Source organism: Micropterus salmoides, unplaced genomic scaffold (genome assembly GCF_014851395.1).
Source record: "Micropterus salmoides isolate LMB-PRFRI ecotype aquatic unplaced genomic scaffold, ASM1485139v1 Ms_hic_scaffold_1, whole genome shotgun sequence".
In the NCBI taxonomy this organism is placed as follows: domain Eukaryota; kingdom Metazoa; phylum Chordata; class Actinopteri; order Centrarchiformes; family Centrarchidae; genus Micropterus; species Micropterus salmoides.
Genome location: NW_024040040.1, coordinates 14,025,222 through 14,041,211, shown reverse-complemented (window position 1 = coordinate 14,041,211; position 15,990 = coordinate 14,025,222). Strand labels below are relative to the sequence as shown.

At 41.2% G+C, this 15,990-nt stretch overlaps 3 protein-coding genes across 12 annotated transcripts in view; all 3 read right to left on the bottom strand.

The window, feature by feature from the left end:
• The window catches only part of LOC119902815 (mitogen-activated protein kinase kinase kinase kinase 4-like), a 38,218-nt gene extending 33,069 nt beyond the window's left edge, over positions 1–5,149 (bottom strand). For all 10 annotated transcript variants that reach the window (XM_038719186.1, XM_038719190.1, XM_038719199.1 and 7 more), the window contains exons 1-2: positions 4,877–5,149; positions 4,476–4,541 (exon numbers count right to left, since the gene is read on the bottom strand). In XM_038719186.1, coding sequence (XP_038575114.1) covers positions 4,476–4,541; positions 4,877–4,933 — 123 coding nt within the window. In that variant the 5' untranslated portion in view covers positions 4,934–5,149. The remainder of the gene's footprint in view (positions 1–4,475; positions 4,542–4,876) is intronic.
• Positions 5,150–7,745: 2,596 nt separating this feature from the next.
• chst10 (carbohydrate sulfotransferase 10) lies at positions 7,746–11,695 on the bottom strand. The gene is made up of 6 exons (XM_038719183.1): positions 11,541–11,695; positions 10,839–10,982; positions 10,629–10,753; positions 10,308–10,533; positions 10,014–10,119; positions 7,746–9,567 (listed from the first exon to the last, which is right to left on the bottom strand). Exons 2-6 carry the CDS (start codon positions 10,942–10,944, stop codon positions 9,015–9,017), a joined length of 1,116 nt encoding a protein of 371 aa, XP_038575111.1. The 5' UTR covers positions 10,945–10,982; positions 11,541–11,695; the 3' UTR covers positions 7,746–9,014.
• A 1,844-nt stretch (positions 11,696–13,539) lies between these two features.
• rpl31 (ribosomal protein L31) lies at positions 13,540–15,925 on the bottom strand. The gene is made up of 5 exons (XM_038719171.1): positions 15,831–15,925; positions 15,210–15,313; positions 14,823–14,948; positions 13,696–13,808; positions 13,540–13,611 (listed from the first exon to the last, which is right to left on the bottom strand). Exons 2-5 carry the CDS (start codon positions 15,311–15,313, stop codon positions 13,580–13,582), a joined length of 375 nt encoding a protein of 124 aa, XP_038575099.1. The 5' UTR covers positions 15,831–15,925; the 3' UTR covers positions 13,540–13,579.
• Positions 15,926–15,990: the final 65 nt, after the last annotated feature.

The following is a 15,990-nucleotide window of genomic DNA, read 5'->3' as shown; positions in this document are numbered from 1 at the left end:
TAATTAAATTCAATTTGACTGGCAAAATAGGCAATTCTACATTCCACATATTCAATTAAGGTGGTCAATGTATATTCTATATTTCAATATTACAGCTACGCCAATGTCTGATGCTTCCTTTTCATTTACAATAGAAATAAAGAAATCTCAAATCTGTCAAAACACCATGTTAAAAATCTGATTTACTGTCACTATCAGCTTTGATAATAAAGGTGGCAAATGTTACAGTTGAACATGTTAAAGTTTATTCTACCAAACAAAAAACACATTTGAGGGATCCTTGCCAAAAAGCTACGTGAACAAAAAAATACTATTGGCCAATACATCATTATCAGATATTGTATACTTTAAATATTAATACTGACTGACCAATACTGGATTATTAACACTGATGTCTTAATAAGCCAGTATTAGACTCTTGCTCTGTTAAAGGACTGACGCTGGACACCCACAAGGGTTGATGAGGATTAAACTTAAGTCAGACAACATCTCATTGTCAACAACATTGGCGAACTGATGCACCTACATGGCATGATTTAAAGTGCAACCTGGAGCATCTTTGACTTGTTTGCAGAATAAAGATTTCAACACCGGGGCGTATTTTATAAAATCCACAATCCTCCGTTTCTAACAAACATTCAAAGCACCTTTCTGCTTTGATCGCCGATAACCACTGCCCTGAGGTAAGCGCCAGTCTCACCCAGCGCCATATGGCACTGTTAGGCATTTAACAGATTGCACAAGATGATTCCGCTCCCTCCTCAGCAGCAGCTCACACCCCTTGTGGCCGTCAGGCATAGCGAGCCCCCCTGAGGACAGAGCTACTTGTCCTGAGGGCAGGGGCGAGGCTGCCCCTAAGGCTGGAGGAGAAAACAAAGGAAGGAGATGGAGGACATGCGCTGGGAGAGGAGAAGCTGCTGAGCTACAGAATAAACTTGCTGAAGGAAATTTGTCTTTAGCATATGATATCACTGGATAAGTGTGCCTACTAGAAAAGCCTGTTATGTGTAGTGCATGTGCACGGTAGAAAATAAATCTTATTTCCATTTGGTGCTTCTGCTTTGGTGAGTTTTCAGCCACATGACCTCGCTGGTTATTGTCAGTAGAATCCCCTGGTCAATTCACCATAGATTTTAACCATTGGAAAAACACAGGGACATGGTGGTTTGAAAATACTGGTGGGCACAACCTTGGCACACTCCCGTGGATGCAATGCAGTCAGAGAGTCAGGTCAGCAAGAGCTCTGGTGCCTCAGGCCTGACTATATATGGCCATTCTGTGGAGCAGGGGGAATCTTCCTTGCATACCATGCTCAATTTGAGGAATTGTGTCTTTTTCTATGTTATCATTACTCTCTCTCTTTTTTTTTTTTAAATCCCTATATCCAGAGAGAGGCACCTGAGATCCTCTATTGAGCCAGCTGGATTGGTGCCAGCTGATAAAGAGTGAAGGAGGGAGAGAAACTCAGAGAGAATCTCATGTGAGAGCAGTGTTTTCAAATAGTATGGCTATGAATGCATAATTCAAATAAATGCACATGCCATTTTAAAGAAGAGTGAGGAATATGGCTACAGATGCAATGTGAGGGATCAAGTTAGGGGCTCCTGCAGCTACTGAATTAAAAAACCCTGCAATAGAATTTTATTGGAAAAAAAATCTAAATAATGTGGTTAAAATCACTGGTATATGTTTTCAGTACAAGCATACAACTACAATACTTTTCAAAATGAATCACTTTTGGTGATAACACTGTAACAAGTGTGTTCAATCTGTATATAGATCCAGGCTTCCATTTCGATCAGCCAGCTGGCCAAGGCAAAATTAAGTGATTTTTAAAAAAGGAATTTTTAGCTATAACATTATTTTCTTTATGGCCGTCAGTCAAAATCTGCAGCGCTGTGTTTTCAGAAGTTGACTGTCATCTGGCCCCTTTCCAGGGGCAACTGCTGCCCTCTTGGCAGAGAGTACAGCTAGCCTGCACAGCATGGCCACAAGAACCTTGACATGGCTTTTTGGGGTCTTAGAGAACAGCTTGGTTCTTTAATTTTCTGAATAAGCTGCAAGCAGTGCAACACAGCAGATACATAAATAGGTTTTGTTGGGATCTGATCCTTGGCCAGCAGTGATAGGTCTTAATCAGGTCTACAGCTAAGTGTTGTCTGAAATATTGCAATAGTATTGCTGAAATACAGTGGAAACAAACCCCCTTTTCTTGTTCTAAAGTGTTAAATGTTGAGTAAACACAAGCAGCCGTACAAGAACGTAGTCTAATAAAATACAGTTTTAAAATGTCAGAATTATGATTTAAACCAGGAACTATCTGATCAAAGAATAAGTGAACAAGACTGCAAATATGACCACAGTGAAATGTATCATTACACTACCTCTATGTGCTGATTTTTAATGCACCAAAACCCATGAGTGTATCCCTCAGTGAAAAGCTTGCAAAACAAATAGTCTCCATATTCCTATAGCGAGGTCTTTATGAAAGAATAACACTGTATATCCTCTACAGTTAACATTATGATCAGCTTATTGGAACGGTGAACAGCAGCAACAAAGAAATTCAAAAACTGCACTTATACACTTGACATTTGTTGTGAAAACTAACTTTAAACTCAGTATTTACCAGTATTTTCACTCCCTACAGCCCACCTTAAATAACAAAAAAAAAAGCCAGAGGGTAAAGTCTCAAAGCAATCAAAAGTCACTACAAATCAAAGAGTAAAGAAGCTTGGTCACATTGTGTTAACTAAAAAGGGCCTTGCAATCTGTGACCAAGTGCTTGACAAAGCAGAAAAAGGCCTCAGAAGGAGAAGAAACTCCACCCCGTTTTCAGTTGGGGGGCTGTTGTGATTATTCAGTCGGTTGGCGTTTGAAACCCTGCAGACAAACTCCTCCTTTCTGCGGATCTAACTGACTGACGGACTGAGAGATCCAAAAAGCGAGGGGACAAACTCAGCTTTGTCAGAGCGGGGTGCAGGTTCTTTCTGGAACTGGACAGCTGCTCTTCTACCAGTTGCAGCCCCTCCTCACCACCACCACACTCCCATTGCACATGCTCACAGGCCACATGCCCATTCAACTGGTTAACATGACAGTCAAAGCACTGGTCGATGGCTAGTCGAAAGGAGGCTACTGCAGCAAGCTTTAGCATTAGGCTACAGCAAGCTATGACTTTGCTTTACACAGCTTGGCTCATCTCTTCCAGGCTGCTACGACCGTGTCTTCGTGCCAACTGCGGGCTAATCTGACAGCCCTCTCTTGTACGAGCTCCATTCCCACACAGCAGCACTCGCAAATAGAATTAGCATTGGACAGTGAATGGAGGGAGAGATTATGGTGACAAAAAAGAGGGAGAAGCAGTAATTCTCCGTCCCATAGGCCCGGATCAAACCCATCTGGTGGGAAGATAGCATGCAAGCATCACACTTCCTAATGACACAGGGCTGATTTAAGGTGGGCACATTGCACACAGATGGATTCACTCTGTCAGTTGAGGTGGGGGAGATCCTGGAAGTTCACAGCACTGGGGGATTGAATGCAGGTCACTGGAACACTGTTGGCTGTCAGAATTAAATACTCAGCTTAGCTTGCTGCTTAGTGCACAAGCAAATTGATGGGGTTTTTTTGCTAGCCTGCAAGTACTTGCCTATTAACAGTCTGTGCCTAGCAAACTAGATGCCTACTTAACATATAGGTGTGTGGTTAAATGTCATTAAGCAGTGGGCAACAAAATGGAGCCTCCAGTGACTAGCTAGCTGCAGCAATAACACAAGGAGGCCCATTAAAACAACAGTCTATGGAGGATGCCTCTCCAATCCAAGGCCATCCCTCCATCAAACTGTTCGACCACATCTTTGACAGCGCTCGCTGTCCCTCTCTCCCTCCTTGGCAATGTCTTTCAACAGCCGCAATGTTCATTTTCAGCAGAGAAATGTGACACCAAGAGCAGATGGCCCAGAGAGTGGGATTCCCATCCAGTGAACTGGAAAAGTCCTGATTTAAACAGGATATAAATGTTGGTTTTGTTGTTAAGAAACGTTTAAAAGAAAAGAATGGCCTGCAGACAGAGACCAGCGGGAGCGGTCTTATGACAGAAACTGTTTCTCCATCCTTGCCTCCTCACCTACTTTTCAGTAAGGCAGGTGATGCAAGATAGATGATGCATCAGACGGTAGACTGATTCACTCTTTACACACACACAAACACACACCTTTCAGATGAACAATCAATGCAAACACCAGGCTCTAATCTGACTGATACCAACACAAGCCACCATTACTGGAAACATTACATCCCTGTGCTTTTATCAACTGAATCATCAGTGGTGTGGTCTGGTAGCAACATCTGACACGTCTTTTTAATGTCAGCTACATTGTTCCCAGACTTGATAAGGAGGTGGGGGAAACATTGTCTTTCCTGAGCGTGCACTGTGAAAACAGGACAGGCCATGCACTGCGCCTCCAACCAACCTTGTATACTTGTCCATAGGTGCCATTTCCAACTACCTCCACCAATTCAAATATTCCAGCTGGATCCTGAAAGGGAAAAAGACAGAAAGGCGATTCAGTGTGAATAAATAGCAATGTTAATATATTTCTTTTATAGACAACATTGTCCTCTGTGAGCCAGCTGTTGCGCCCTGGTTTACCCTACATGCCAAATGCATCTCGAACAAAGGAAAACCAGACACTGGCAACACCTCGCTATGGCTCAGCGGTCATTTTCATGACTTCATCTCAAACAAGAAGGCACAGGAAAACAGGCTCAAACTTGCCAATGTTAGTAACACTGAGGGACGTGTGTTTTATCGAGCAAGGTGAAATATAACATCGCAAAACAACAACAAAAATATGTGTTCGGCTGCACTCACCCGCAATGAAGCCAAGTCTATGTCTACTAGACTTTTAGCTGGAGAGTCGTTCGCCATCTTTCAAATAAAAGCCGAGCTTTCCTTTGCGTTTACGAAAAACAGCCACTGCTGGAGCATTTGCGGGGACTTCGACGGATAGATCAAGCAGAGGCCGTCGCGTATTCCTCTCTACGGGATCTGCTTCTTTGCAGCAAAGGCTGGGATCTCGCTACTCCATGTTGAGGTGGCAGCAGCGGGGTCCCTGTCCGCTCTCTCCCAGATTGAGCCACAGGGAGGCAAGCTAGACGGAAAACTCACACTTCTGCCCAAGAGTTTCAACATAAAAGCCTCACTATTTTTTCCATTGTTGTTGACCAAAAACACTGTGATACCTATGATTACATTAAAACAGAAATCAAATGTGAATTAATAAAATATAGCGATTGTTCTTTTTCAAATAAGGCCATATGTCTTATCAAAGTGTGCTTACATTTACCAGTGGTGGAGGAAGTACATACTTGACTTAAATAAAGGTAGTAATACTTCAGAATGAACGTACTCTATTAGAAAGAAAACTGCATTCAGAATTATATTAAAGTAAAAGTACGTACATGGTGCATTAATGTATAAACATTACTTTAATGTTCCAGCTGGTAATTTTATATATCGCTTAATTATTTCAATAAACTGGACAGCCAGAAGGTGATTTTAATTCAATAAGCAACCATATCACTTTCCATAAATTAATCAATATTATTTCTTAAGCCCAACTTAAGTCATACAAGGTAGGTTGAGTGGGGAATTATTGCTGTTCTTGCAGTTATTGTATAGGGTTTCCCTTCAGAAGCTTATGAAGTGGTAGTACCCAAAATGGACAACCCGCTACGTCATCTTAAGACGTTAAACTGTGACATGTTAACACACTCTTTTTCTGCTATTTTGAGAGTACAAATGTGACACATTAACGTGTTATTTTTTGTAGTCTTAAGATGTTAAACTGTGCCCCACCCTGCACCCCAACAGGGTGTTTAATGTTCGTCTTAAGATGACCATTAAAAAACATTCACTGATTTGCTCCTTTTGCCAAGAAACAGTGGTGTTTTTAATCCAAGTATCATAAATCATTTGTTGATTATATTATGACAAATTTTTGATCCTACAAGTCAAAATTTCCTTCAAAAAATATTTTATGTTAAAAGTAAAACTGCCTCATTTCCGCTGTTGTCCTGCCTGCTCCTGTCTGACTTGACGCATCTTTGATTGAGAACGGCACAAACACAGGAAGCCGGTCGGCTTCACATAGAAAGAAAAGGGCTGGGTTTCAATCCATCAAGCATGGATAGCGAGATTATCTGTAAAGTAGGCTACTCTCCACACAGACTCACCTTGCCACCAGCCTGCATGTTAATGTAATATTCACACAAGCAGCGTGGCAGGTAAGATAAATAGAGGCAGGCAGGAAAGGACCCCCCACCGACCCGTAAAGCATCCTCATGGACATGCGCACGTTCGACTTCGGTGTCAATTCTGGTAATCATGGGTGTGGCAAGTGAGCAATCTCAAATGATGCTGGGTAATGTTGGTACAGTGGTTCCCAAAGTGGGGACTAGGGAGCACCATGGGACATGATAAAAATAAATAAAATAAAATCAATGACCTAATTTCATCATCAGTCTCAATACTGGATTTTAAAATGAGATGTTTCACTATTCGCACTCTTCTAAAAGTTAAATAATTTTGTCGCTGATGTTTTGCCAGCATTATTTAGCTGGGTCACTCTCTCTGAAGATTTTTGATAATTACCCCCTTAATAATAAGAAATTGGTTAGAGCTCACTCCATAATCAGCCCGAGTTGCAGCCTCCAAATCAATGTGTAGGATGCTGAATTCTTAAAGGCCTGTCAGCAGTGCACCCAAAGGTGCTCCATTGCTACGCAGTCACCTCACTGATCTAGGTTAATTTCTGCTCTGCACTATCTTACCATACTCTTAAGGCATGACATAATTGAATGTGGTGTGTGTATAGCTACACACTACATTATGGAGTAATCACATAAAGATAGGATGTTTTGAAATCCATTGGCACTGCGCAGTATTTCACAAGCCTGGGTCTTTACTAACAACATCAATATGGGACGCAGTGTCTTAATAGGAGCACAAGCCAGTCCACTGCAGGGAGGGAAACTGTTCAGCTGCAGAGTTTCAGTTATTTATCATAACACCACAAAGAAACTTTCATACAGGCCAAGATAATCTTGTGGTTAAACAAACTTCGACTCAACAGTCAAACAACAGGGCAGGACAAACCAGTCAGACAGGATGAGAGATGTACCCTGGCAGTGGGGAGACACACACACATACACATCATGCAAGCTGAAAGCCTTAAACTTATTTACTCACTCCAACACTCAACTAACAGCTCCTTAAATCTACTTAAATCCTTCCGCCATAAGGTAAGTTTGTACAGCTGACACTGATAATGTAAATCCTGTCCCACCTTCCACTGTCTTGAAATGTTTGATGCCGACATACGGCTATGAAGTCATTGTTTTGCCCTTATTCATGTGGTTCAAATGGCAATTGCAACAGTCCTGTGTGGTGACAAATAGTCAAGGGTTCAACAGGGTTTGTGGCTTCTTAACTAAGCAGTCAAACTTTAAATGACTTACTGCCACCATGTGGATATTTGATATTACTGCAGGAACATACACAAAGGACATGTTTATGGTGACCACATACAGAAGTATGAACCAACAACTTACATAGTTCAGGATGTGCAGGAGAATTTGTTTAAACTACGTTCTCATCACCTGGAATTCAGCATTTAAAATAAGTAATAATTGACACGTGAGCTCCTGCCAAGGTGTGAAAGTGGCAAAGAAAGACCACCTTTTAATTCCACATGGAACTTTATTGCTAACTAGCGTTGTCTTTGTATTATGACCACCTTTCCTAAAGGTCACCAAGTTGCTGGTGGCAGGCAACACTTTTTGTGCCCAACCAGTCAGCAGGTTAATAATATTATAAATAGCAACATGTAATACAAATGTTGAGTTGCAAGTCATGTGAACATTTAAACATATATACATTTCTGATAGAAAAATGACTCTGTGCCAATTTCCTTCAATGTCCCAGTGCAGTTGACAGCTGAATAAATGGAGTCAAAAGCAATTTGATTCCTTTGTCAGTTCTAGAAAAGGCAGAACAGCTAGAACAATGGCTACAATATGGATCAGGGCAGGACTAAAGTCATTTTGTTACCATTTTGATGCTATTTCATGATAGTTGTAGGGTAATTCACTATCTTACAGAGATATAATACAGCTTGCAAAAATCAAGGTTCAATTATTTTTTTTAAAGTTAATACTGATTTGCTAATAAAAACAATGAAAAATATCAACGTCCAATCAGTTGGTATTGTATCTTTGAGTTCACTTTCCTTGTCCAAAAATGTTAGCATCCCTGATACAGACCGTCTTTGCCTACATCTAGCATGACAGCAAGAAGTACAGAAAAGACACCACATGTAATAAACGCATAGCATTGCCTGTAACCTTCCTTGACAGGTTGAATCATTGATACAGGCGATTCATACAGTGCAGTATAACGGCTACATTACAGGGTAACGGGCCTGTATCCCTGGCATTACATAGTACACCTCTTTGATAAACGAGGACAATTCAGTCATAAACATTAAATATAAGATAACAAATGTGTTCTCCATTTGACCTGTACCTGATCTGTATATTGTGAGAGACACACACACACACACACACACACACACACACACACACCTTTTATCGCTGCTGACTGTGACGGTGTTGCCTGTACTCACGTCCCATCTTTTGCAGCAACACCATCTTTCTTCCTTCACTGTACTGTGACACTACAGGTTTCCAGAAAACTACTCTTTCCATAAAAAAACACTGTTAAATATATGATTAGGCAACACTTTTCAGTCATTGCAAATACAGCCAACATAGTAACCTGTCAGTTATTCCAACACAAGTGGTCAGAACAAAGATATTACAGTGTGCAATCTACTGCATTTGAGCCCGTTAGGTCTGCCAGTTTGATGGCACACAGTCCGCTATGATGCACCTGTGTCCTCAGTAAGGATTTTATAAGAAAACATGTCTTTTAGTTATTGGTAATCATTTCAGTTCATTAGAAAGTCTGGGCTTGGGTAACCAAATAGGTGGAAGTCACCCTGGTAGCGTGTGTATAGACGTCTGATGTCCCTCTTGCTGATGCCTGAGAAGTAGTGCTCCACCTTGGTCCTGTTGTAGCGTGTGATGCCTGGAGGAATAGCTGGATAGGACACCAGCTGGTCAATGCCTGCTGCTTTGAGGATGTATGGGGCGTCTTTCTCCAGTGTCTCGTGGTGGCCCACCACACTGTAGTGTATTTCACATGGTGCGCACAAGTCTGCATAAGTCACCCAGTGAATAATGTGCTCACCAAACTGCCGGTCCACTCGGCGACGGCCTTCCACATCCCCCAAGTAACGGACAAAGTCCTCAAAGTGCAGGCCAGAGGCGGCAAGGTCGTTGTCCCGGTGGCTCTTGCGGTACTTACGAATGATGGCCGGAGCGATGTCATGCTTGTACCAAGGCTCAAAGCGGGGGTTCTTCACAAACTTATCCTTGAAGGCAGAAATCAGGCGCTCAAAGGGATCTCTCACGATGAAAAACTTGAAGTAAGTGTTTAATCTGTTGAGGCATATATGGGTTTATTAGAAAAGAGTTATTAAGGATGGAAATTTGAAATGTCTTTTATTGTCATTGCATGAAACATACAAAGAGATTCAGGCGCACTTCCTGAATCATTGCTCAAAAACCATACATAAATAAAAACAAATCCACCCATCTAATATTTACACACATGCAGCTCACACATACAGAATATGCATAGTAAAAAGTGTGGGGAAAAAAAATAGCAAAGTGTGTATTGCACACTTTATTATGGTTAAAATAATAAATAAATTACGTACATTTCATTGATTGGTTGGTTGGTTGCACTGTCACAGCAGGCATTTCTGCATTCTTGCTGGCTAACAAATACTTGCCATGCTTTGCAATGGATCACAAAGTAGCATCAACTAAGCTAAAAGTTGACGTATGATCATCCACAAGGATCACAGTAACTCTTAACTAACCTGTGAGTAATTTCCTGCGGTGTGAGTGATGAGAGGCGGGGCAGGCCGTTCTTCTCATGATCATGAACAAGGTTTTCTGGGATCTCCTCCACAGTGGAGAATGCTCCTGACAATGTTAACAACAAAAGGTCATCACAGGGCACATATGTTTAATTTCTAGGAGATTGCTGCCATTGTGGTCATGCTTTGCCCGTGTGTGTGCAGCTGACAACCACAAATGGTATTTATCAGTCATTCCTTATCATTATAGTAAACATGGGCATTGTTATGACCTTCATCCAAACCCATGCTTACCATTGAGCACAATGAGGACCTTTTTCCATTGTGTGTTGCCCACTTTAGGCGTCTGGCAGAACAAGATCTTGTGTTTGTCACACACAAAGATGCGGTCCAGAACAAACTTGCTGATGGAGACATGAGTCAAATTCCTGAGGCTGCTGTTCTTACACACAGTGGAGAGCAACTCGATTCGCCTCTCAGAGACTGCCTGCCAATCTGCATCTGTAGGTACAGCTGAGGGCTGAGACACACATACAGCACAAATGTGAGTAACTGCAGAGCAGAAAAGTAGTTTACTTTGTTTTAAATTAACTCAGTGGTACAATTAGTAATTACCTGCACAGTCACCGGATCAGATGGCTGTGGAACTGGTTTGTCTGGGCTGGAAACAAGATTGTGTTTAGCCACTTTGGTGCCTGGCACAGTGCCTGAACTCTGACCACTAAACCTCTCTCCGTAGTCTGAAAATACATAGAAGGCGTATCACATTTACATCACATATAATTGACTGTATGTAGTATCCCCATAGAAGAAACGAAAGGTTACCATCTATAGCTCTGAAGCTGATGAACTTGCTGACGAACATTAGGATGAGCAGCACCCAGCCGCAAGCCCCAAGGAGCAGCCAGTGGTGCCGCATCGCTTCGCCCATCAGCCGACGTCCATGGAAACACTAAGCGGCGCTCCCACCTGCACACACAGACACACAGACAGCTGATTGAAGGCTGGACTAGACTAGCTAACTTAGCTGTTAGCTTAAACATCTGTTGCAACACTAATCCTAATACTAATGTGTTGTTATAAACGAGCTATATCCCCAAAACAAAGATTACGCCTTACTCTAACGTTAGCCGAGTGACAAGTTATGAGAGTTAACGTTAGCTGGGGATGTTACTTCATTAGCTACTGAATGCATAAAGAGCTAGCTAGCGTTTCTGCTTTCAGTTGGCGAATATGAATATCATATATATATATATATATATATATATATATATATACACACACATACACATATATGCACCAACGACTGACGTTAGTATCCGAATACAGTAACGTTTGCTACCGTTAGTTAACTGCATTTATGCTAGCTAAGTTAGCTGGTCAGTTAGTTAGCCCAGCAGCTAGCCACACCTGTCCATCCCAGACAGCGGTGAGACATGAAGCACACTGAACCATGCTAGTCTTTCTCTTCGAGGTTAATGCAATAAGTCAAGACCGGTACGGCACCAGAGCAGCCTCGTGTCTTACCCTCTTGCTGAGTTACAGCAACACACGCACAAACTCTGGATAAAATGTTGGACGATGCCATAGCTTGTTCTTCACAACATCCGACTGCTAGCAGATAAGTAGCTCCCACTAGCGGCGACATACTGCTGACATCCATCTTCATTTACGTTACATTTCCCCAGCCGGGGGAAGCTGTGGACTTGATCCAGTCTAATAAAGTGATGCTGATCTGGCCGTATAAAGGCCCACGCTCAGTCAATTTGGGATGTAATATTTCAAATGAATAATATACAGCTCAGTGCTGTTTGTATGTGGATTGTGCTGTTCAAAGCCATTTGAATAGCACATAACGTCAGTCATTTATTTACTATTACATAATGTGCTTAATAATGGATTAAATGCGGTCCTTTCATTATGCAACCATGATAGTAACTTATTTCAACAGCCAGCACATCCAGTTTAAATTTTAATAAGATTCATCTCTGCTTGTACATCTGAATGAGCATCTGTGCCAAAACGGTATACTGTACTGTCCATCTCTGATCTTAAAGACCTGGCCAAGCACTTTTGTTCTACCATCCCGTTTGTGTTAAAATTTTTTAATTAAAACAAGCTGTGTGTATTGTGTCCTAACTGCCAAGATAGGACTGACTGTTCAAGAAGACATACTAAGGCTGAAACAATGTACCTTTACTGTAGAAGGGGACATGGTCTGTTTCATCCCTGAAACAATACTCTTCACTGTAAAATTATTTGTTTTTTAAGTTAAGGGTTAATATTACTGTTGAAGACAGCAGCATGAAGTGTCTCAGTATTGAGTCAGGCCACTATGAGCCTCCAGAAGAGCTTCAGGGCTCCCTGCCAAGTTTGTTGAACTCTACTGGAGGAACAAAAACCATTCCTCCCCAAGTTGTTCCCTTATTTATATACACAACCTTTATTTAATCAGGAAATCTTTTGGAGATCACAACAGATAGAAAGAAAAACAAACATAGCCAGACACAACAAAAGATGTATAGAATCAGAAACATTCCCAGACATCACTACGGCTGTAAGTCAATTTGAAGCTAAGTTTATATTGATGGAAAATAAATTACAACGTGCTATGTCAGTGGCTTTGAACCGAGCAGCCCACATACAGACAACAGTCTGCGTTATACTCCATTTATTTAAAATATTCCATCCTGGCCTAACACATAGATGTGGGCTCATCGGCTTGGATGTGTTGAATAATTTGGGAAGCTCTTAGTGCCAAATGTGCAAAGAAGCTCAAACACATTTTAAAGCTTTAGGTTTTAACAGGGCGCTTCAGTTTTCATGATTCAATGTAAGAAGTCTATGATGATTTGTAAACACTGGGCTGAAAAATGGATCCATTAAATGATTATGAAGATTAGATTCTCAATTCACATAACTCTGGTCGACATCAAGAACAGTTTTTCCGAGTTTAAATTGCTCAAAGATTTACTTCAAATTCTGCAAAGGGCTGACTGGAAGGATTTAGTTGATTATTAAGGTAAGGGAGCTAATCAGAATCAAGTCCAAGTATGTCTACCAGTCTTTTGATGTGTCCAAGAAAACATTACCTGCTTCACAATAGTCTGGTGTCCTACAGACATACAGGCAAAAGGAAACACTGATTCAAACCAAAGGCAGTTCATGAGAAGTTTTACATTCAGGGTTAAGTCAGAGAAATGCTACTTTCATCAGTCATTGTTTCTTCTGGCGCACAGTACAATGAACTTGTAGATTATACTTTTAACTGGTTCTCTTGTGGAACGATGACACTGGAACTCATTTAGATATAAAATCTAGTTGTGCTCACAGTATTCCCATAATCTAATACAGGGAGAAACTTGTTAGGTCCTCCTCTTTTGTGTACTTTTAGTATTGTTTTAAAAATCAGTTATTTTACTTGCATAGGTATTTTTAAAGTACTCATTCTTTATTCAGGTTTTTCCTTTTAATTTCCTAATAAAACATTCAGTGTAGAAAAGAAATAAAGACACAAGACAAGAGGTCCTTTTTACTCATTTATTCCACTCTCAGAGGGGACAAATTTAGTTTTCATCAACATTGACTGTCTGCAGACCTGTTGGAAAAAGAAGAAAAACATTGAATCAAATGTCTGATGCTTCAGTAAGTGAACGACAACGTCAGCTAGCAGGATACTTACCTTTGCATGTGGTGACAGGAACATATGTGACCAGGGTGTACAGTTTGTTGGGAGAGTCCTCGTCTTCGTTACGCTTCCTGGACAGCCGCACGCGTATCCTGTACGGCACGTTCCTGCACAACACATGACAACTTGATGGTTACCATCTTTACTAAATGCAAGACATTTGATATGTTGCTGCAACTGTACATTGGCCCGCAGATGTGCCACGAGTCCAATTTCATGTACATGTTGGAGTGCAAGAGTGCTTTGAGAACCGAACGTTAAAGGCCTTGTGACATGAGAGTGATTTGGTGTTAACCAGAGCAGTCTCAGAATGCAAACACCCTGCCCCACCTGGTGAACAAAACCACATTCTGATGCTGAGAACGTCAAGGTAAGCTGAAAATCTACATTCTGAAAATTCTGTCATTTGGAAATGAGGTTTTCCAATACAGACAGAAATCCGGGAATGCCATGTTTCTTACATCCTGCAGTCTCTTCCCCCCCCACCTCGCTGACAGAACTGAATGTGAAAAACATGTCTGTAACACCTCTCTAATAAAGTAAAGGATTTGTCACCAAGTCCTCCAACCAACTTGTGTATTCATGAAGCATAGCAGCGTATGTTCAGTTTCTACACATCTGTCTGGGAATCCTCAACCAGCGCATGTACAGAAGACCCTTCATGCCTGAGCTGACAGAGCAGTCAATTTCAACAGTTTCATGTCATGACACTGCATAGCCTCTGCGTAGCCCCGTACCCCTCATCAAGCTTAAGACTACCTGTAGAAGCTTCAAGTTGCACAAACATTGATACAACCCAAACAAACTTCTTAAATTAAAGCTGGTGGCAGTCAGTCATTAACTACAGCCACTTTAAGGGTGCAGTGCCTTAAAGTGATCAATGCAATACACATTTAGCTATATGCCATTTAACAGAAATCCAACAAAAACTTTGCCCTTTCCCTTCTCCATACATACAGAACAAGCAGAACAATGTGCAGTGACAGTAGATTACTTCAGAGATATAGATATATATTTTTTTACAGTCATGACTATCAGAGATTATTAGGACTTAATACATCAGTCCAAGTTAGCAGTATGTTTGTGCTCAGATATTCCGTATTAATTGTGTATCATCTCACCTGACACCCTTGCTCCACACCGCCTTGTTGAGGCGAGTGTCAATGCGGACATCAGGAGTTCCCATCTCCTTCACGGCAAACTTGCGGATCTCCTTGATGGCGCGTGGAGCCCTCTTCTTGAAACCTCTGCAAGACAACAAAGCCATTAATCACGTATAATTTCTATACTGATAATTATTGTCATTTATCAAACACTTTCTGCCATCACTTTTTTGCACAAAAGTTTGTACTTTTATCATTTCACTGTATCTGAAGTTAATAAAATTTTATATTTTGGATTAATTTAACTGGCAAGTAGCAGATATAACTGGATATCAGTCAACAGGCAGCCTACGTTGTGCATTAATGTCCCAGAATCAAGCATTTCCAGGCCCTTGTAATACTCACATTCCATGGATGCGCTTGTGCACATTGATGGTGTACTCTCTGGTCACAACCTCATTGATGGCTGAACGCCCCTTCTTTTTCTCTCCTTTCTTGGTTGGGGCCATCTAGAAACGACAAAAAATAAAAGATTAAAATAAATAACGCAGTTTGGACAGCGCCATCAGCTTAGCTATGTTGATGAGATTTGTTTTGATGTATGCTTTAACCAGAAATGTTCGATAAATTAATGTAACGTCTACAGTTAGCATGAAACTTACTTGATTTAACATTTCGTTAGCGCGAGCTAAACATGCAGGCTAGTCTAATTTAATAGCACATTTGTTAAAACAGATTCTTAAACAAGTGCAAGTGCTTTACGCTAAAAATAATTTAGCAGTATTTTTAATGCAGAGAAAATGAGCAGCCAGGCAACCTGACGCCACTCCGGCCGAGTTAATGCTAACGTTACCATTCGTCGCGTTATAATTGTCTTTTAAATATTATCAGCCACATCAAAAACCTCATATACAAGACTATAAAGCATTAATATGTACATGTAGATGAAATTTGTAGCCAACGGAGGGTTTAATATCGCAGGATGGCGTTAGATTGTAGAAATATAATTTCCGAAAAAATGCTCACCTCGGCTCTCAGTTGAGACGGAAGTCGGAAGGACGGACCAAAGGCAGAGGATTGTGGGTAAAGGAAACCGGTCCGTTTTAAATTATGTTCATCAACAACAAACATACGAGTAAAGGTTCCTAGTATGGTTATCTCTCGGGACAGACGTTGCCAGCATGTG